This window comes from Glycine soja, chromosome 19 (assembly GCF_004193775.1).
Source record: "Glycine soja cultivar W05 chromosome 19, ASM419377v2, whole genome shotgun sequence".
NCBI lineage: Eukaryota > Viridiplantae > Streptophyta > Magnoliopsida > Fabales > Fabaceae > Glycine > Glycine soja.
The window spans coordinates 27,855,397-27,878,206 of NC_041020.1; the positions used below are offsets into that span (position 1 = coordinate 27,855,397).

Consider the following 22,810-nt stretch of genomic DNA (forward strand, 5'->3'; position numbering starts at 1 on the left):
CTTGTGTTTGTCTTCTTCTTCCCTACACTCTTTAATTTCCGGTGTGCACTTTTAATTATCGCTTTTACTTTTGGTTAAGTTTCTATTTTTGTTCTTTACTTTCTTAACATTATAGTAGAAGCCTAATTGAATCTAGTAACATTAAGAAGGATAGATTTTTAATTAGTAAAAGTTCATTAATAATTAATTCAACTCCCCCCCCCCTTCTTAATTATTCCGAGGCCACTTGATCCAACAGAAAACACATAGTTTATAAATCCAAAGTTAGAGACCAACATGTAAAACATCTAATACACCACAAAACACGGATTTAAGCTTCTCTTACCTCTTTAGTACCAAAAAGAGAGCTTTCTGAAGAAGGAGGACAAAATGATGAACTTTAGGTCCAAGGGAGGAGCTTTCTTCTACTCCAACAACAAGTCCACCTCATCGCTCCAAACCCAAAAATGACCACAAACGAAATCAAAAGCCCAAAAAATCAAACTTTTTCATGAGCTCCCATGGATGCTCTATGAGAAAACAAAAATGGTTTAAAGGGAGGAAGAAGAGAGGTTCTTACCACACCAGGAACAACCTAAAGAACTACAAGGAGATGAGAAATAAGCTTTCTTTTGCACAAGGAAGACCAAAACTCAAGCTCTCAAGAGAAGAGTTTTCTTGAAGAAGAGGAAAATAGTAGAGAATGATATAAATTTTTTTATTTGGGTTTCAGATTTACAAGGGTTTAGTGAGGAGTTGATGTCCCTCTCCCTTCCTTTTCTTCACACTCTACACTTCACTAAACTCGCCCACTTTTTTTTTTGTAAACGAAGACCTATCCACTTAGATCCAAACACTCTAAAATTCATCAAAACACAAATACAACATGACATATACATAAACACAGGCATAAACATAACAAACCATCATCTCATAATTAATTAATTACGACACTTAAATTAAATTTAATTACTCTTGTGAATTAATTAAAACCACTTAATCAGACATTATGAAAAAAAATAATGTTATACTTCAATAACTCTACACTTTCACATTATACACAAACATCCTTCTTCTCTAATATCTCAAAACTATGCTACTCCTAGTCACAACATACAATTAGTTGTTTTTGCTTCTTCAACTCCACCCGTTATCGATTCAGGTGCTAAAAACTCTGATATATTTCTCTTGAATACTTCACCATGTCCTCATTTCTGTTTTTCTTTTTTGGTTTCTTTTATGTAATTTATTGTTTATTTGTAGTAGTTGGTGCTTTTCTTTTCCTTTTCTTTTTATTTAATGGGAAGAAATATCAATGAATTATAGGAGAGGGAGCAAAGCACGAGGGATGGGAAGAGGGATTTGGGGTTGAATCATAGATGGGAGAGAAGAAAGAGTGTTAATTAAGGCTTAAACACGTGTTAGTGTCTAGTTGGCTACTAGATCAACTTATGTGTACAGACACCTAGATTCAAACACATGTTGAGTTGGGATGTGTAGTGATGGCAGTACTGTTTGGTTGGTGCGAGAAGAAGGAGAAAATGCAGATTGCTGCGAAGGGATGGTGGGAATTATGGCATGCGTCACTGTTCCTCTCATGAGAGAGAATGAGAACTATTTTTTATTTTAGGTTAACTGTTCGTAGTAGGTTTGGACTCTGGGTAAGTGTTTTTTTTTTCTTTTTCCTTAGCCTTAATTCTTCTTTTCTTTTATTCTTTCTTTTCCTTTTTTTTTTTTCTGGATTATTCTTTCTTTTCCATTTCTTCTACTGTTTTTTTAGAATTAGTTAAAAAGAAACTAAGCACATAAATATTTTAAATTTTACATTATATCAAAATAAATGAAAAAAGATTTTTTAATATTATATTTTTTTTTTTGCTTTTTCTTATTTTTTAGCTCTTTATTTTTTTCATTAGGTCACTATATTTATTCTTGTAGCCATTTTTATTGATAATAATAGCTAATAGTTTATGAGAAATTGAGTACTTTAAATTTGGAATAGGAATATGAATTGATCAATCAAATTATGTTTTATATATATATATATATATATATTAAAAAGTTTAATATATATCAGGTCAAATTAGGTTAATTTATGACCCACCAGTTCAACCATTTGATCCATTAACTCGATTGGGTCAATGACTAGACTGATTTTCATAATATTGTTTAAAGGTTTAATTACACATTTAGTCTCTATAGTTTCTAAACTTATTTATTTTAGTCTCTCTAGTTAATACATGAATTTTTTAGTCACCGAAGTTTATATTTTAATTCTCAAACTATCTCTACTGTTAAATTTTTTTAACTAACGGAGTTAAAAAAATTTAACGGCAGAGACTTTTTGGGAATTAAAATGTAAACTTAAGGGATTAACAAATTCACTTATTAAACTTTAGGAACTAAAAAATTCACTTATTAATTATAAGAACTAAAATGAATAAGTTTGAAAACTATATGGACTAAATGAATAATTAAACCTTATTTAAAAGTGTATTGCTAATTTGCTATACTCCTCCGATGCACTAGCATTCCTCTTGTTCAAATTCGGCGAACAAGTCTCAATGTTTAGGAGAGTGTATTGTATTAGGATTTCAAATGAATTTAAAAGACTTTTTTTTTTGTATAAAAAAGTCCTGTGATATTCAATTAGGATTTTTAAGTAATATAAATAAGTCTTTTATAACTTTTAAGATTTTTTTAGAATGACAACAAAATCTGATGCTATTCAATTATGATTTTTTTATAACTTATAAAAAGTCTTTTAGTATTCAAAAATATAAAAATTTCAATGGATTATTTTTTAAGAAATATTTTGATGCATTTCATCAAATTTTTTAACTCGATTGGGTCAATGACTAGACTGATTTTCATAATATTGTTTAAAGGTTTAATTACACATTTAGTCCCTATAGTTTCTAAACTTATTCATTTTAGTCTCTGTAGTTAATACATGAATTTTTTAGTCACCGAAGTTTATATTTTAATTCTCAAACTATCTCTACTGTTAAATTTTTTTAACTAATGGAGTTAAAAAAATTTAACGGCAGAGACTTTTTGGGAATTAAAATGTAAACTTAAGGGATTAACAAATTCACTTATTAAACTTTAGGAACTAAAAAATTCACTTATTAATTATAAGAACTAAAATGAATAATTTTGAAAACTATATGAACTAAATGAATAATTAAACCTTATTTAAAAGTGTATTGCTAATTTGCTATACTCCTCCGATGCACTAGCATTCCTCTTGTTCAAATTCGGCGAACAAGTCTCAATGTTTAGGAGAGTGTATTGTATTAGGATTTCAAATGAATTTAAAAGACTTTTTTTTTGTATAAAAAAGTCCTGTGATATTCAATTAGGATTTTTAAGTAATATAAATAAGTCTTTTATAACTTTTAAGATTTTTTTAGAATGACAACAAAATCTGATGCTATTCAATTATGATTTTTTTATAACTTATAAAAAGTCTTTTAGTATTCAAAAATATAAAAATTTCAATGGATTATTTTTTAAGAAATGTTTTGATGCATTTCATCAAATTTTTTAACTCGATTGGGTCAATGACTAGACTGATTTTCATAATATTGTTTAAAGGTTTAATTATACATTTAGTCCCTATAATTTCTAAACTTATTCATTTTAGTCTCTGTAGTTAATACATGAATTTTTTAGTCACCGAAGTTTATATTTTAATTCTCAAACTATCTCTACTGTTAAATTTGTTTAACTAATGGAGTTAAAAAAATTTAACGGCAGAGACTTTTTGGGAATTAAAATGTAAACTTAAGGGATTAACAAATTCACTTATTAAACTTTATGAACTAAAAAATTCACTTATTAATTATAAGAACTAAAATGAATAAGTTTGAAAACTATATGGACTAAATGAATAATTAAACCTTATTTAAAAGTGTATTGCTAATTTGCTATACTCCTCCGATGCACTAGCATTCCTCTTGTTCAAATTCGGCGAACAAGTCTCAATGTTTAGGAGAGTGTATTGTATTAGGATTTCAAATGAATTTAAAAGACTTTTTTTTTGTATAAAAAAGTCCTGTGATATTCAATTAGGATTTTTAAGTAATATAAATAAGTCTTTTATAACTTCTAAGATTTTTTTAGAATGACAACAAAATCTGATGCTATTCAATTATGATTTTTTTTATAACTTATAAAAAGTCTTTTAGTATTCAAAAATATAAAAATTTCAATGGATTGTTTTTTAAGAAATATTTTGATGCATTTCATCAAATTTTTTAATATAAAACATTTATCAAACAATCTCACATAAAATCCTTGAGATTTTGTTAAACTTTTTTCTTTCTTTTTCTATTGGTTATTAACCAGTTATGATACTTTCTTTTCTCTCATCACACATACTCTCTTCTCTTTTTAATATTCTTCAAGATTTTGTGCCATATATTTTTTTCTTATTCTTTTGGAATAAAAAATGTAAAATATACTCCTCTCCTATGCACTTTTTCCTTTGTTTTTAAATTAAATTATTGAATCCTGCCTAGGGTAGCTTTGCTATTCTTAGCCGGTCCCAAGCCCGGATAAAAGGAGAGGGTTGTGTTAGGCTTTCGACAGCCAACGTTAAACTTTGTCGAATCTCTATGACATGGATCAATTACGTAATAATGTGAATGCTAGGTCGTTGCCCGGAAGCAACGCGCTATATGGCTCGAGTACAGTGTCAAAAGAGCAAGGGCCGCTGCATCGCCGCCCGGATGTAGTGAAAAGTAAGCAAGGGTTCCCACATTTTCGTGAACGGGTGTGGGTAAAGAAGCTAGTTCATGACAGGAGGATTCGCTTTGGTACATGGAATATAGGCACACTTACTGGAAAATCTATGGAAATAGTGGATGTTATGGTGAGGAGGAAGATCAATTTTATGTGCCTACAAGAAACTAAGTGGACAGGTGAAAAAGCGAAAGAATTAGACAACTCGGGATTTAAGCTGTGGTATACGGGAAAAATCAAATCAAGAAATGGGGTAGGGATTATTGTGGACAAGGAGTGGAAGAAGGATGTCGTGGATGTAAGAAGAGTAGGAGATCGTATCATAGTCTTAAAATTGGTAGTGGGACAGGACACCTTTAATGTTATTAGTGGGTACGCACCTCAGGTTGGGTTAGCAGAACACTTTAAGGTAAAATTTTGGGAGGATCTAGAAGGGGTACTTCAGGATATACCCCAAGGAGAGAAAGTTTTCCTAGGAGGGGATCTCAATGGACATGTAGGTAGCGTGGCTAGAGGTTTTGAGGGGGTGCATGGGGGTTTTGGCCTAGGGGAGATGAATGGGGAGGGTAAATCCATCTTGGAGTTTTCGGAGGCTTTGGATCTTTCTATAGCCAATACATGGTTTAAGAAAAGAGAGGAACATCTTATCACTTACAAAGGTGGAGGGACATGTTCTCAGATAGATTTCTTCCTTATCAGGAAGTCTGATAGGAAGTATTGCTTGAACTGTAAAGTTATCCCGGGAGAGAGCTTGACTACCCAACATAGAGTTTTGGTTATGGATGTAAGAATTAGAGATAGGGCAAAGAGAAGAAGTCCTATGGTAGCACCAAGGATCAAATGGTGGCACTTGAAGGGTGAGAAACAGGGAATCTTCCAACAAAAGATATAGGAGGGTTGGTGTGGACAATCACAAGGAAGTGCAAATGATATGTGGAACAAGATGTCCCAAGAGATTATTAAAGTGGCTAAAGAGACGTTGGGTGAATCTAGAGGTTTTGGACCTAGGGGTAAAGAATCGTGGTGGTGGAATGAAAATGTTCAGAGCAAAGTTAGAGTAAAAAAGGAGTGTTTCAAGGAGTGGTCTAGGTGTAGAAATTCTGAAACTTGGGATAAGTATAAGATAGCTAGAAATGAAACCAAAAAGGCGGTGAGTGAGGCAAGAGCCCAAGCTTTTGACGGACTATACCAAGCTCTAGGAACCAGGGACAGAGAAAGATCTATATATAGGCTTGCTAAGGGTAGAGAGAGGAAGACTAGAGATTTGGATCAAGTAAAGTGTGTTAAGGATGAAGAAGGCAAAGTCTTAGTGCATGAAAAAGATATCAAGGAAAGGTGGAAGGTGTATTTCCACAACTTATTTAATGATGGATATGGATATGACTCTAGCAGTCTAGACACAAGAGAAGAGGACCGGAACTATAAGTACTATCGTCGGATTCAGAAACAGGAAGTAAAGGAAGCGTTGAAAAGAATGAGTAATGGTAAGGCGGTGGGGCCAGACAACATACCAATTGAAGTGTGGAAAACTCTTGGAGATAGAGGTCTTGAGTGGCTCACTGAACTCTTTAACGAAATTATGAGGTCAAAACGCATGCCGGAAGAATGGAGGAGAAGCACGTTAGTGCCAATCTATAAGAACAAGGGGGATATACAAAATTGTGCAAATTATAGGGGAATCAAGCTCATGAGTCATACCATGAAATTATGGGAAAGAGTGATCGAACGGAGATTAAGAAAGGAGACTCAAGTTACTGAGAATCAATTTGGTTTCATGCCGGGAAGGTCGACCATGGAAGCGATTTATTTATTACGGCGGGTGATGGAGCAATATCGCATGGCCCAACAAGACTTGCACTTGATTTTTATTGACTTGGAGAAAACGTATGATAGAGTGCCTAGAGAGATTTTGTGGAAAGCTCTAGAGAAGAAAGGGGTTAGGGTTGCATATATTCGAGCTATCCAAGATATGTATGATAGGGTATCGACTAGTGTTAGGACACAGGGTGGAGAGTCAGACGATTTTCCCATCACAATTGGTTTACATCAAGGGTCAACCCTTAGCCCCTACCTTTTTACCTTAATTCTGGATGTCCTCACGGAACAAATCCAAGAGATAGCGCCGAGATGCATGCTTTTTGCAGATGACATAGTCCTCCTTGGAGAGTCGAGGGAGGAGTTGAATGAGAGGTTGGAAACTTGGAGACGAGCTCTAGAAACACATGGCTTTCGCCTAAGCAGAAGCAAATCGGAGTATATGGAATGTAAGTTCAACAAAAGAAGGAGGGTTTCTAACTCAGAGGTGAAAATAGGAGACCATATTATCCCTCAAGTCACACACGGTTTAAATATCTTGGGTCTGTAATACAGGATGATGGGGAAATTGAAGGGGATGTGAATCATCGCATTCAAGCAGGATGGATGAAATGGAGAAAAGCATCGGGGGTGTTATGTGATGCAAAGGTACCGATCAAGCTAAAGGGAAAGTTTTATCGGACTGCGGTAAGACCGGCGATTTTGTACGGAACAGAATGTTGGGCGGTCAAGAGCCAACATGAGAATAAAGTAGGTGTAGCGGAGATGAGGATGTTGCGGTGGATGTGTGGTAAGACTCGACAGGATAAAATTAGAAACGAAACTATTAGAGAGAGGGTTGGAGTAGCGCCTATTGTAGAGAAGATGGTGGAAAATAGACTTAGGTGGTTTGGGCATGTAGAGAGAAGACCGGTAGACTCTGTAGTGAGGAGAGTAGACCAGATGGAGAGAAGACAAACAATTTGAGGCAGAGGAAGACCCAAAAAGACTATAAGAGAGGTTATAAAAAAGGATCTCGAACTTAATGATTTGGATAGAAGTATGGTACTTGATAGAACATTATGGCGGAAGTTGATCCATGTAGCCGACCCCACCTAGTGGGATAAGGCGTTGTTGTTGTTGTTGTTGTTGTTTAAATTAAATTATTGTTTGTCTTATGTGTTAAGACTAACCATAATTTTCTTATACTGACTATGTCTACACTAACTCGACGTAATATTTTCGTGACGGTCACCCTTAATTTCATCATCTACTTAACTTAGTAATCCTCCTACCAATTTTCCATCCTCATTACTTCCTTTTAGTATATGTTTATTATTGTATTTCATTTAGCACATATCATTAGATTTATCATGAAATAATTTTAACAATTAAAAAACTCAAAAAACTAACGTATAATGTTAAATCTATTGTTCAAATATAAAAGTGAGAGTGAAAAAATGATATTACAAGAAAGATTAATATAGAAGGACATAAAATTAGAATTAATATAGCTATTAAAAAATTAAAAAAATTATATTAGTTTTACTTTTTTAATCAAAACTTCATCATTTATTATAATTTTTTTCACTAACTCTTATAATTTTAAATGTATTTTTTAAAATTCATAAAATTCTTTCAAATCTTATAAATTTATAAAATCCTTTTAAATTTTTAAAATTTTATAATATAAATTTATTAAAATCAAAATTATCATAAAAATATTACAAAGAAATATGATAAATCATAATATTTTTATATAATCTTTAAAATTTGTAAGAATTCTTTTTGTTAAAATATTTTTTAAAAATCGTAATCTAATATAGCCTTTAATCATCCATGGTTGGGTCCCAAGCACGACAAAACATTCCACCTCCCCTAACCCGAAACGACAAGACGTGCAACGATACAATTCTCGCCGGCACCGAACGACGTCGTCGTGCATTTCCGGAAGCAAAAGTCTAAAAAACAAAACCCCAAATTTTCCCGAAATTCAATACGCACCCCTACTTTTCAAATTGCGGAGCCGTTCCGCAATTCTGCACAAACCCAGGGACCTCCTCCCCTTTCAAAAATACTAGTAAGAAAACCAAAAAAAATCAAAAAACAAAACCACAATTGCACAACACGATAGAGCAGGATTAGAGAGAAGAAAAAGAAGAAGCAAAAGCAACCGAAACACACACAGAGAGAGAACAAAACGAAGAAGAAGAAGAACACAGAGAGAGAGAGAGTGTGTGAAGGTGATGACGATGGACAGAGAGAAGGAGAGAGAGATAGAGCTGGAGAGTGCAATGTACACGAATTGCTTGTTGTTGGGTCTGGATCCGGCGATTATCGGAGTCGGAGCCTCCAACGCGACTCCTCGGGTCGGGCATTTCCGTCACTCGAACCCTAAATTGGGGGAACAGCTTCTCTACTTCATCCTTTCCTCTCTCAGAGGTCCAATTCAATCCGCGAAAGTATATATCTCTAATTCTCAATCCACTCCCTCGCTCTTCGCTGTTCTATGATCTCTCGCTCTAACCCTCGGTTTTTTTTCTCGATCTCGCAGGATTTCGATAAGGTCTGGCCGATTTTCGATTCCGCGCAGTCGCGTGATTTTCGTAAGGTAATATCGATTTCTGTTTTATTTTCTTCCTCTCTTTCGCTTTTTTTTTTTTGGTGTGAAATTGAGTGAATGTGTGTTTGGATTGTGCTGGAATTTGGTTGTGTAGGTTGTGCAAGGGATTATTAGCGAGCTTGAGTCGCAGGGCGCGCTTCCGAGGAGCAATTCGAGGGTTTCTTCACTTGCTACATGCTGTGGACCTAGGTTGGTGGTGTTTTTGTGTGATGGATCGTGCCATGTTTTGTTGATTCGTGTTTGTGTGCAGTTGACTGTGTTGATCCCTGGGAGTAAGGGGATACTGAGGGGGAAAAGTGAATGTAGTTTAAGGGTTTGCCTTTTTGGGAAATTGGTTTGTAAATTGGTGCATTGTTGTGGTGAGAGTGGAATTGGTTTTATTTGTTTATGAATGAATGGATATTTACAAAGTTCAGGGAAGTCATGGACAATTCTAATCTGCTGAAGCTTTTAGAGAGTTATTTTGAAGAATTTAGGAGCTGAACAAAGTAGTTGTAGGTATTGAGGGACTGAGACTTTTCCCCCTAAATAATACCATTAAAGGAAAATTCCTTTACTGAGGCGTTGAGCGTTGTTTTATGATACTGAATGCTGGTCGGTAAAGAGCTAAAAAGAGCTTAGGCTAAATGTTATAGAGATGAGGACATTGTGGTGAATGAGTGAACATGCTAGACAAGATTGAGAGTTAATTCATTTGGGAGAAGGTAAGTGTAGAACTTGTTGAGGAAAAGATGGTAGAATTAGAATCTCACCTAAAATTGTTTGGCCATGTGAGAAGAAGACTATTAGACACCCTAGTAATAAAAAGCTGAAGCTGATATGGTGGACAATAGCCCAATATTAGAGGTAGATTGAGATCTAGAAAAAACAGTTAGTGAAACCAATGAAGAAAGGACTTTAGATCTCGATGTTCTTTCTATAGACTTGGTTTATATGACTTTTGGATCCATAGAGTGCTCACATTCACCTAGTGGGAAAAGGCTTTTGTTATATTGTTATAGTAGTCTCATATGGTAAGATGGCAATGGAAGCTCATTGTTTGGATTTTGTTAAAGATGGTTCTGAAGTTATTTGAGTGTACATTTTGATGTAGGTTTGTTGAGCTTCTATGGCAACTTTCTTTGCATGCTTTACGAGAGGTTCATCGACGGACATTTACTGCTGACATATCTTCTAACCCATTGCCTGCGCCATTGACTGATGTAGCCTTTTCACATGCGGCTACTCTACTTCCAGTTACAAAGGTAATGGTGATATTCCATGAAAGTTTAGTGAAGGATGAATTGACAATCATCATGTGGAATATGTGTGCATGTTTGGCATATTTGCTGTAGAATGCAAAATTGTCATTCCAAACATTTACAAAAAAATGGTTGTGCTTCTAGTGTAATTGTTTTTTAAATCTGAAGTCCTTTGAAGTCCTAGAAAAGTATTAATATTACTTTGCCTGTGTATGTCCTTTGAATTTTGTTCTACATTCTCTTTGCTCACACTGATTAAAATGGGTAAGAAAATAATTTTTATTTTTTGCTTTATTTGTTTTTCTTTCATGTTCTTATGTTGATGATGTCACTTGGCCTTTAAGTAACCCAATTGAGTCTTTGGTCTTAAACAGGCAAGAATAGCCCTTGAAAGAAGAAAGTTTCTTAAAAATGCAGAGATGGCTGTACAGCGGCAGGCTATGTGGTCGAATTTGGCTCATGAAATGACTGCTGAATTTCGTGGTTTATGTGCTGAAGAGGTATATCAATTACTGAAGGCTATGTACCAAATCCAGCTTATATATGTTATATATTGTATGTAGTTCGTATCCCCTCTCCCCATCAAGAATATTCTCTAATGCAATTATAATGTAAAATCTGAATACAGGCTTATTTGCAACAAGAATTGGAAAAACTGCATGACTTGAGGAATAAAGTGAAGTTGGAAGGAGAACTCTGGGACGATCTTGTCTCTAGTTCAAGTCAAAATTCCCATTTAGTTTCAAAGGCTACTCGACTATGGGAATCTTTATTAGCTCGTAAAAGTAAGTGCAAAGATTAATACTTCCCTTGCTCTTTGCATGTCTAATGGATCATGTAATTCTAGTAAGTTTGATTTTGTTAAGTGGGCTAGATAATTAATTATATGTTGATAGGTTGGGTTATATCTACAATTGAATTCCTGTATTTGTAAATTGATTAATAATAAGATTTTGCTCTTCTCATTGTTGTCTAACATGCTCATGCCATTTTTTGTGGTATAGCCGTACAGAATTGCTAATTTTCAAAGTCTTTTATTTTTCCTTTTTCATTTCTGATATGCTCATTATGTTTTCAATGAGTGTTGATGATAAACCATTGGTACTAGGATCCTTGCAATTTAAGATATTAAGGTTCCTTGCTTTGTCTCTCTGCGACGTACAATACTCTGTTATTTTTTTTTTAACTTTTTTATAAAAAAAGACTAGCTTATGATGATATTGAGTTTTTAATACAGGTCAACATGAAGTTCTTGCGTCTGGTCCTATTGAGGACTTGATAGCTCATCGAGAACATAGGTAATGTAGTGATTGCTTGCCATGCCTGTCCAATACATGTAGGCCAAATTTACCAGCTAACTTATTGATACAAAATTTCAGATATCGAATCTCTGGATCATCTTTGCTTGCAGCAATGGACCAGAGTTCTCAAGCTCCTTATTCAGATGTATTATCTGCTCAGTCTGGGGATTTGTCTGCGATGGATAACAAAGAAGAGAATGATGGATCACATTTTAGCAATGAGACATTGACAAGAGTGGATGACAGAACTGGAAGAGCCCACCAAACTGTTGATGTAGCAGAGGTTATACGGCGATGGACCCATGCCTTGCAGCGTATCCACAAACAATCACTTCATTTGGTATGCTCTTTGCAAGCTTTTCTTTAAAGATGGTACTATCTGCTATTATAATTCCTTCCTTTCATTGATGTCTATAGTTTATGGTTTCCAATGACAGAAACACTGTTATATGTTTATATAGTAATTCAGTTTGAGGCATGAGGGTTTCATAAACTGCTTTTATGAATAGGAAGTCATTAGCTAATTTTAACTTTTTGAGTATGGCACAAAAAAAAAAAAAGAAACTTCAAGAACTAAAATCAAGCTCTTCATAGTTGTTCACTATTTTTATTTTTTACTGAGATATCAACTGTGATATAAGTTTATTGATGTTACTTGTGACCATTGCCTGTGTCTGACACTGTTATATGTTTTTGCATTAACTAAATGGCTTTATGTTTTGGGGTAAGAAACCAAACAGCTTTGGTTATATTATTTGTTAAATATCTTGATTTTTGTCAACCCTTGGGCATGCATGATTTTTATCTTATCAGCTAACAATCTAGCATTTTATTTCTTTCAGCATTATATTTCTGTGATAGACCATGGAAAATTATAAAACTTTTAAAATCATGATAAAGTTCTTTTCTTAACATGTGTTGTTTGATTAACAAGTTGTCCCAAGTTTTTGTTAATATATTTCTTGTAATATATAGTTGATGCTTGTTGTTCAATAGTCCAAACTCTTGAAAATTAAGATAATCAAACTTTGTTGCACCAAATACTTGGTGATTAAATGTATTTGTTGTAATTATATCTTATTTCCCCTTTCCCTACACTCACAGTTATTATCGTTATATTCAGTTGAGAATCACAATGCCCAGTAGTAAGTTAATTCACATCATATTGTTATTCACTGATATTTGTTACTTATAGAAACATCTAACCATAGTATGATCTGTAGGCAAAAGCGAATGATGGAGAGGGTCCTGATATATTGCGCAGTGCACAGGAAGGTGATTCAAGTGGCCATGCTGAGTCTTTAGCAGCAACCCTTGCAGAGCATCAGCAGCATTTGGCTAGCTTCCAGGTAATGCATTAAATTATGCTTTAAAATGTGCTAGAGCGGTTGATCTTACCTAGGTTGATTCCAAAGGCAGCTTCATTTTAGTAGTCATTTACTTATGATAAAGCTTTTAGACCAACTTGATGCTTTTATGCTGAAGGAGAAATGGTGTCCTTAATATTTTGACACTACTTATTTAATTGATCTTTTTGGAACTTTTATTGTGCAGAAAGTTACATTGATGTACTGGAAATTTTACTTTTCTTAGGCAGGTGTTGTTTATTAGAGTGGAAAAAAAGTTTTGTTTGGAGATCACTTCAACCCACCCTTTATGTATGAGGGAATAGATTTATGCATAAATTTCTGCATTTTTTTGTGTTGGTGGACTGTATCTTTTAAGATGCAAACAGACTTTATTTTCCTTTTTTGCTGACAGCTTGTATATAATTATTGCATGTCTGTGGCTTATGTATTAATGCAAGTATATGAGTAAAATTCCAGCTAGCTTTGTCCTTTGCTATTCAGCAAATAGCACTGGCTATGGAGGATTTATATTCCCTTTATGAGTTAGCTTCTTGTTTTACTCTTAAATGTTGATGTATATTTTGACTATTTCTTCCCGCTTTTTGCAGTAGGGGTTGAGTAACTTGTACAGAGTTTCCTATACTTGAAAAATTCCTCCCTAGGAATCTCACATAGTTGCATTTTTCATTTGCAGGTGCTTATTAACCAACTCAAGGACGTTGCTCCAACCATACAGAAGTCCATATCTGAGTGTACAGAAAAGGTTAACTGTATAGCCTCCAATCTACCTCCAATGAACAGACCTAATGGTCGATCAACGTCACCTATCCAGACACAGAGTAGTGGGAGGATGGTATTCTACTATTTTAGTATAATGTGATTGTTGCTTTGATGTCTTCACAATACCATGTATGATTTAACCCTATTTTTCCATGTCACATATTGTTCAGGACAATAGCACTGATGATGTTAGTGAGGTGACTTCTAGAATATCTAATATTCAGCTTGACAAGGTTTCTGTTAGTCCTCCCACTTTAAAGCTTCCTCAATTGTTTAGCTTGACTCCATCTTCTGGAAAAGCTGGAAATGTCCAAAGGCGGCACAATAATTCTCCTCAAACCAGCCAAACAGAGAACCTCTCTGATAGGAAATCACTGGATCCTCCTTCAAATAACGAAGTAGCAAGTTCAGCAGAAGGTATGTTTTGTCATCTTAGGCCTTTTGTCTAAATGTTTTGTTAGAGCTATAAATCATATTTGAGTCTCCACCCAATAGCTTATGCATTTGGGAGACTTGGTCGTTGACATGGTATCAAAGCCTCTCTGACCAATGGATTAGGATTTCAATCAATCCTTGCCTCCATGATCCCCCTTCTTCATAATTCAATTAAGCTTCAATACAAAGGAAAGTGAGCTTGTGCACCATCCATGTTTAACCTTAAAGGACTCTTGCTGTTATGTTAAGAAATATAAAATCATTCTTGGACTGGGATCATCTATTTATGATTTTTTCAAGGGGATTTCATCAGTTAGAACACAGTGGCTGATAATGGCTTTGTTTTGTAGATAGTGACAGTTCCTATGTCCACAATTTGAAGAGGTCTGTAAGAGAAGCGGCTCTGTCATTGCGGTCATGTAATTCAGAGTCATCACGGGATAGTCAATCTGATGAAAGTTCTGAGCATTTCTTTGTCCCTCTTTCAGAAACTAGCTTTTCTAATTTAGATGCAGACAAAAGGGGAGCTTCATTAAGGAGCAAAAGATTATTTGTATCTCAAATGGATGATTCCTTGCTTGAGAGTCATGCATCCGGTGGGCATGGGGAGAGAAAGTTTGATGAATTTCCAGATATGTTGAATGATTTGGAAAGGCTTTCTGTCTCTGATTATGACAATGTTAATGGTTTTCTCTCATATCCTGGTTCAAATTCAACATCTGATGCTCGGCGGTCAATTTTTGATTTTGAGGATGCCCAGGATCAAGTCTTCTCACCACCTTTGCTAATGGACTCATCACTTTTGACAGATCCATTTGAAGACTTGCTGGGTATGTTGAATTTTCAACAATGTTTTGGTTCTTATCACCTGATATTTTTTAAATGCTTTGCTTATTTGAAATATAGTACAGAGCAGGAAAAAAACTTGGGGGGAGAGGGGGTTGGGGGGAGAGGGGGTTGGGTGTAGGGATTTTTAAATGCTTTTTTAATGTTTGTTTCTGTATTCTTCCCCTTTTACAAAGGGGTTTCTCCATTTTCACAGAAAAACTTACATTTGCATATTTTTAACTAAGTATGATTAATGCAGATATATTCTTCTGAAGCATACTTTCATGGGAGAAACTAGAATAAGGATATTTGGGTGGGCTAAAGTTATACTTTATATGAATATATTTTCAGGTTTTGCTCATTTTTCGGGGTGGGGGGACGAACGTGTACTTGTGCCCCCATCATATCTTTATACTAGAAGTTTCTTAACTTAGCCACATTATACGATCTCTCTCACATGTTGGAATTTGTTGTTGCAGCCCCTCTGTCGGAGACTGAAACGGCCTTGATAGACCATTGAAAAGTTTCTTGGCAACCTGCAAATCTTCATTGAAGAAATGGCATTACTGATGTGGTGGATTGCTATTCTTTTGTTGAGATATGTACTCCATTCACCTTATATATAACACGATGCCTGTATGATTTATTCTTGGTTGGTATATTTTCACCATCTATGACTCTGTTGATGCCCTACTACTACTGGGAGGAACCACGAGTGACCTGCGTTCTTCATTGGTGAATGAAGATTTACTTTGGGATGAAGATACTAAAATCCAAAATGCAAGCCTGGGTTGGAGGTGAAGTTAGTTGTGTCTTCAACCAACACCTGAATTTACATTCTAATTTTCATCCACTTGTTTGTTGTTTTAGTCCAACCATTTTCATCTGCTTAAGTAGACTGACATCCCAATGGGCCTGTTGAAAACAAATTTGTGGATATAACAAATGCAGTTCTGGGCTTTTTCTGCGACCCTCTGGCATCCGATTTAGTCAGTCATCATCTATCCTTGGATTGCAATTAATTTATGTATTTTTACAGTTGTGTATCACATGATCTAGGCCTTGTATCTTGGCAATATATCAGGAATGAAACTCACGTCATTTTTATTTTACTGTTCAGTGACATTGCTTTGTGTTTTTCTTTTCTTAAATAACACTGTGCACATGACTGATTAATGGAATATAATTCTTTGATTTAATGCTATGACTTCCACCAATTGTTTGTTTAGCATATAACAAAACTAAGAACTGCGATTAGATGTTTTCGTTTTGGTTGCTATGGTAAAGAGATGGACTGGGAATTTGACATTTTTGTGAGCTTGATTGAGACGGACCTATCGAATTTTGAAATATTATTTTTAATCCATATTTTAGTTTTTTAATTTGATCATACTTATACATTGTTTGCGATGGAATCGGGAATTCATAATTGTATGGTAGCTAAATGAGTTATTAAATATGCATTGATGACTATTTCATAGTAGTTAATAAAAATGATTAACAAGTACTTCGATTCTTTGACTTTCCTACCCCCAAAAGTCAAAATTGATGCGTAGTAGAATAATGCTTAGCAAGAAAGATAAGATCAACACGGGGGTCATTAAATAAGTAATTTCTTAAAACTATTCTGACATTTTTGGAGTCATGGGTGATAATGTTAAGGCCAAAATATGTACGTAATTCAGAATCTGTATATAAGAAGCATATTAAGCAAAACAAAAAACCTCATGAAATGATAAAGATATTTTAAAAAGAAATATATTACATCAATTTTGATTTGTACGAATGAGGTATGAGGTATTAACTAATTTTAGATTAGTATAAAATTTTGTATATATAATTTACATGAAAGAAAATTTTAATGATAAATAGAACTTACTAATGTATTTTGATTTTGATGCTAGTGATAGAACTTTAAATTTCATTTCTCGTGGCTACATTATATTTTTTTATTTCCTTTTTCATTTCTTGTCTTTCTCCTGATGCCTCCTTCCTTTACATCTATAGGTTAATCTCAACTTACTCTCAGGTTGGGAGGGATAGCGGTTAGTGATGGCAAGAAAAAATACTCACTCATATTCATCTTAGGCATGACAAGGGGTGAGTCGGGTTGGGTTGATGACAAATTTGACTCTCTGTCTACAAAAAAAAAAAAGTGGGACAACTATTAAAAAAGACAGGTCTAGTATTTGAATACCTATTCTCATTATTTGTCAGATTTTATTGAGTTCAGATATATCCACTGGTAAGCCCACCGCATCATTTTTTATACTTTTAATTTATATATATATATATATATATATATATATATATATATATATATATATATATATATATATATATATATATATATATATATAATAACAACCAATAAGTTGTAGGTCTGAAGTGATACTAGGCTCAATCCTCTAAAGTAAGGTATTGGGTTTGAGCCTTGTAAATGAAAAAAAAAAAAACATGGTTGGGAAGGTAGACCTTATTAAAGGTGACCAACTAAGTTCTTTGGCGAAGATTAATCATTAGTAAAGTTGGTGGATATTTCATACTAATATCATGGTGACCCAAAAAATGTTTTAACAAAAAATTGTAAGAAATTACGTAATGATAGCGGGTACAGATACAAGGATAGTTAGATGTTCATCCCCATTCCTGTTTAAAAAAATCGGGTAACACCCATACTTGTATCCATACCTTGTCAAAGTAGGTATTCCTCAACAAAGTAAAGGCAAGTTCAAGATTCTTTGCCATGTCTAGTTCGTGGATTATAGTAAGAGGACCAACAAAAGGAATTGTTGCCTTCTCCCTTTGCAACTATTGGGTAATCAACGCTTCCTCAAACAAAATTACCTACACCCATAAAGGATCGTGAGAATACAATAAAGATTATACCGTAGGAAAAATAATAACAAACACAAGAATTTTGCATGGTTTGACACCTCTTGCACACATTCACGAAACTGTCTCAAAAAGTATTTCACTATCACAAAAATGATTACAAGATTGTAACCCATCCTAAATTATGTATCACCTCTACAAACTCGAGTATCCCACTCAATAGTTACAAGAAATGATAACACTATATCAAACCAAGATACTTTTCTCTCAACAAAGTGACTATGTTTCACAATTTCTCTTCATGTGTGTTTTCTCCACTAATTTTCTTCTCTATTTATAGTGAAGATTGTCACCAACTATAATAAATAAGTTCTCTTGGAAGTTGAAACAAAAACAACTTTCAATGCATCCATTCAAATAGGCTTCATCTTGTAAAATGCAATCTTCCACTTTGCATTTAAACCACCTAAACCTTAGTGGTAAAAATTCAATTCCTACTATGCATTAAATGCACCTTATCTTTTGACTTGGAACTCTACAACAACAATGCATTTCATATATCAAGGAGGTCTCCAACAACAACATTGGCATCCTCTGCCTCATATATGACAATCCGATCGATGCACAGGTGCTTTTGTGGACCTGCATTTAAGACCTTAAGATTGAGCAGTCAATTGCCTTTTGCGTTGCGAGCTTTGCAATAATGATGGAAAATGTTGGTTCATAACCTAAGAGAGGGAAGGAGAATGTGGGGAGTTGGAGGTGCTGGGAGAAGAATAGAGAATGAGAAGATGCAGAAAGAGACAAAAGTATTATCGTCGCCAAAAATTACCTCTGGCGACAAAGCTATGACAAAGAACAACATCAACAAGAGAGCGATTCAGATCAAACATGGAGAGTCTGTAGTAAGATGGTATACCAAAGATTAATCTATAAGCTATTAAAATAGGGTGCACCATAAACCACTTAAAGCTATGGTGCATTGTAGAATCCTCTTGTAGTTATAATTTTCTTATATTTTAAAAATTTCTTAGTGACCCAGACAACTCTTTAGAGAATTTGGACCTAGTACGTTAGACTAAGTGAATGTGTTGACCCACTGACTCAACCCAAATCTAATAACCAAGCCTCAAAAGGATGCATTGAGAATCTTCAAGCAACGAACAAACCTCAATGAGATGTTAAGCAATAGATCAATCAAATTGTTTGGAAAGGCACAAGTGACTTAATGATCAAAGAGTACTTGAGTGTTTTTAATCTTAGTGAGAGATTAAGGATAAGCTAAAAGTGACATAGAAAATACTTATTGTAGCTAGGAGTGATAGAGTAAAAACTCATTTGTAATGAATTTTAATTAGTGAAACTTTTTACAGTTGTGTAAATGAGAACTCGACGTAGTTCAGATTAAGTGAACTTGTGTAAAATTTGTGATTTCACTCTAACTTTTGTCATAACTTGTTTATCTTTAGTTGCTTGAGTTTTATCCTTGAACCCACAAGTTTTTGAATATAAATTCTCTTATTAAGAGCACTTTTTTTAAGCTTGTGATAATGATCTTTTTAAAAACCATTTTATCTTTAGAAAAAAATATTAAATTTTTCTAATACGATATTTAACCTTCCTTTTAGTGTGATATTTGTTATTTCAAATTAAGTGTTAGAGTCCTTACATCTACATAAAGGAAATTCAAACTCATGAGAACATGTGCATATTTTAGATACTAGTGTTGAACGCTTCAAATATTCATATTTTTAAAATAAAAATCAATTCAAATTTATACACATCAAAATATTTTTTTGTATTGAATTCACCTTAATTTTTTGGTTACAAAGGATTTTTTTTGTTTTTTTACAATTCAACATATTTGAACATAAGCATTTCTATGTTTCGAAGTTCAAACTATAAATTACTAAAATATCTTAAAATATGCTCATATCAACTGATTTACACGTTTGATGGTATATTAAATATTTATTTATTAAAATCAAAATTTATAATAATACTTGACTTTAAAATTATTTATGGAATTAGCGGGCAAAGTAGCTTCTGTAATATAATTTGTGATTTCTTATATCATGTGAATCATAATTTAAACAGTAATAATTTTTGCTTCAAAGTTGATAAAACACTGTAATAATTGATGATTAGAATTCAAGTTTTTAATGATACTATATATGGTACGATTTCTTCACAATGAAACTGGTTGGGCTTTCATTCTTTTTATTTTCCTCGGTAATACGTGTTAAGTAATGACTGAAATTATTCAACCACTCATTTCATTTCAATGATGATGTGATTTTCATACAAAAATTTGTTAAGTAATGACTGAAATTATTCAACCACTCATTTTTTAAATGATGATGTGATTTTCATACAAAAATTTATTTGAAAGCAACATTAACAGGTATCCATTAACCGATTGGAAACAATGAAAAAGATGTTATTTTCATTCAGCCCTAAAATCTTGACTAATTTTTTAATAATAAAATGTCATTATCATGATAAGAAATTATTATTTAAAATATGGCTTATCCCAATCACACCTTAACTGTGTTCATGGCACCTTCTTCAAAGTTTGAGTAAGACAATCGAAATTATCTTAAGATCTTCATAGCCAATTAGATGGGGACCACCATCGTGTGCCCACTAATGGCTGCTGCCGAAGCCTAAGTGATAATTTATTTAACTTTGGGTAAAATTGAATTGGACAGAGTTACTATTAAAAGAACATTTGTATTAATAAACCATATTTTAAAATTTTAATTTTCGTGTAGCATGGGTGTCAAGATTTTTTTACACCGTTAGTTTATCAGAATAAGAGTGTTACAAAACTTTTCTATTACACTGTTTTTAACATATTTTTTACTTTTTTAAAAATTATTAAAAATTACAAAATTATAAGTGTAATTTATTATTTTTTATAAGAAAGTATGATTTATGACACAATAATTTTTTTTCATTTTTAATCAATTTTAATTAATAACAAAGACTATGTTAAAAAACTGTTTTGAAAGATACCATTAATTAACATTTTTTCATAATTAGAAATCATCTATAGTTATTATAAAAGTCAATAATATTATTTTATATCTTAACATATAAAAGTAAATGATTTATGTGAAAAAAAATTCATTGTTATTCAATCACAAATTGATATGCATAATATGTTGGTTAACTTTTACAACAATTTAAATGTCATACTTATTATGACTTTTTACTTATTGTCATTATAAAAAATATACATTGACAATGCATACAACTTTGACCTAGTACCACTCAAACTATTGAGTTGTTGGTGTCAATATATAACAAGATTATAATATAAAAGTCCTTTACATGTTCAGTCTATTTAAATTAAATTAAATTTTAAAAATTAAATTTTGAAAGAAAAACTAATTTTGCTATCTAAAATGTGAATGTGGTATTGTACGTTTTTTTTAACCTAAAAAACAATAAATTATACAAATAATACAAGTTTTTATTTTATTTTATTTACATGAGTGATACAAATCATTATGCAAGATGAGAAATGGATTCTTGACTTACTTGCACAAGGAACTGATTTCTAAACTACTTTTTTAGTTGGTCTCTAAACTATGTTTTTTTAATAATTTTTTTAATTGTTTTTTATTTTTTATAATTTTTTTGTTTTAATAATTGTCTATATTTATCTTGTTTTTGTTAAACCAAAATATTATTTTTCATATGTTGTTGCTAAAAAAATATTATTTTGTATATGTTTTTTAAATCCTTTGTATTTTCATTTTATTTGATTGTTGAAATACACAATTAATCAACAACATAATTGAAATAAAAAAAAAACATATTTAACCAACAAGTTGAATTGAACAAAAGTATTTAAATTAAAAAATAGACATAAAATTACAAACAATATAACAAAGTATTTAAATTTGAAACAATACAACAAATTTTTTAAAATACAATGAATATGATATAAACTTAATGTTGTTGGCTTGAACCTACACAAAAGGAGCATTTGTTTTTTGAATGAATTAGGATGTGATACATGGAACATCATTTTGGCTGACCTGATTCTTGAATATTTATTTCAGTGTGTATATGAGAGGAGACATGACGATCCCTAGAATTTCTTTCCTTCTTTGGGTCAGGGCAGATTTTTGACTCGTGACACAATGGTCAATACACTTTGTTGCATAATTCCTCACACAATACTCTATATACGTTGGAGACACTTTCCAACGCATGCACAAGATGTATGTAGTTCTTGTACTCATGGTGAGCATGCTTACAAGCAACAACATGAAAACAAGGCAAGTGCACTTTTTAGAATTTACCACAATCACACCACCTTTCATCCAGCTTGATTGTGAAATTTCTAGCAGGCAAAATTTTTCTCTGGTCAATTGTCTCCTGAACTAAGAATCGTGTGTTGCATCAATCGAACTCAAGAATAATGTGAGAGTTTACCTTTCTCTGTGCGTCTTCCATGGCCTTGTTTAGTACTAGCGTATAAACTTAGCAAGATGTAATCTTTGCTACAAATTCTCTCCCTCTTTGGTTGAACAACGCATTGCACCTTATATATGTTGATTTTACTAGTACACTTACTGGCAGATTTCATGTTTTCTCGAGTACCAAATTAATCGACTTAGCAAGATTGGTGGTCATGTGTCCTCATTGTATACCACCATCCTATGCGAGAGTCCACTTTTCTAGTGGAATCTCCCTGAGCCAATTAATTGCTTGATCGCCATCTGCATCCTCCTTCAAATTATTGTAGTAGTGATTGAACGTAAGCTTTGTCCTTGCATATGCTGAGTAGTTATAAACATACAATTTCAATATTGTGAATAATAGAAAATTAAGTGATATTTAATATGAAGAGAAAGAAGTTTGACATTCACCCATACTGAT

At 33.1% G+C, this 22,810-nt stretch overlaps 1 protein-coding gene across 1 annotated transcript; it reads left to right on the forward strand.

The window, feature by feature from the left end:
* The first annotated feature begins 8,617 nt into the window (after positions 1-8,617).
* LOC114400308 (AUGMIN subunit 6-like) lies at positions 8,618-16,283 on the forward strand. The gene is made up of 13 exons (XM_028362711.1): positions 8,618-8,984; positions 9,077-9,133; positions 9,240-9,334; positions 10,239-10,389; positions 10,761-10,886; positions 11,015-11,171; positions 11,624-11,684; positions 11,766-12,027; positions 12,911-13,036; positions 13,731-13,889; positions 13,987-14,233; positions 14,602-15,081; positions 15,559-16,283. Exons 1-13 carry the CDS (start codon positions 8,769-8,771, stop codon positions 15,597-15,599), a joined length of 2,178 nt encoding a protein of 725 aa, XP_028218512.1. The 5' UTR covers positions 8,618-8,768; the 3' UTR covers positions 15,600-16,283.
* Positions 16,284-22,810: the final 6,527 nt, after the last annotated feature.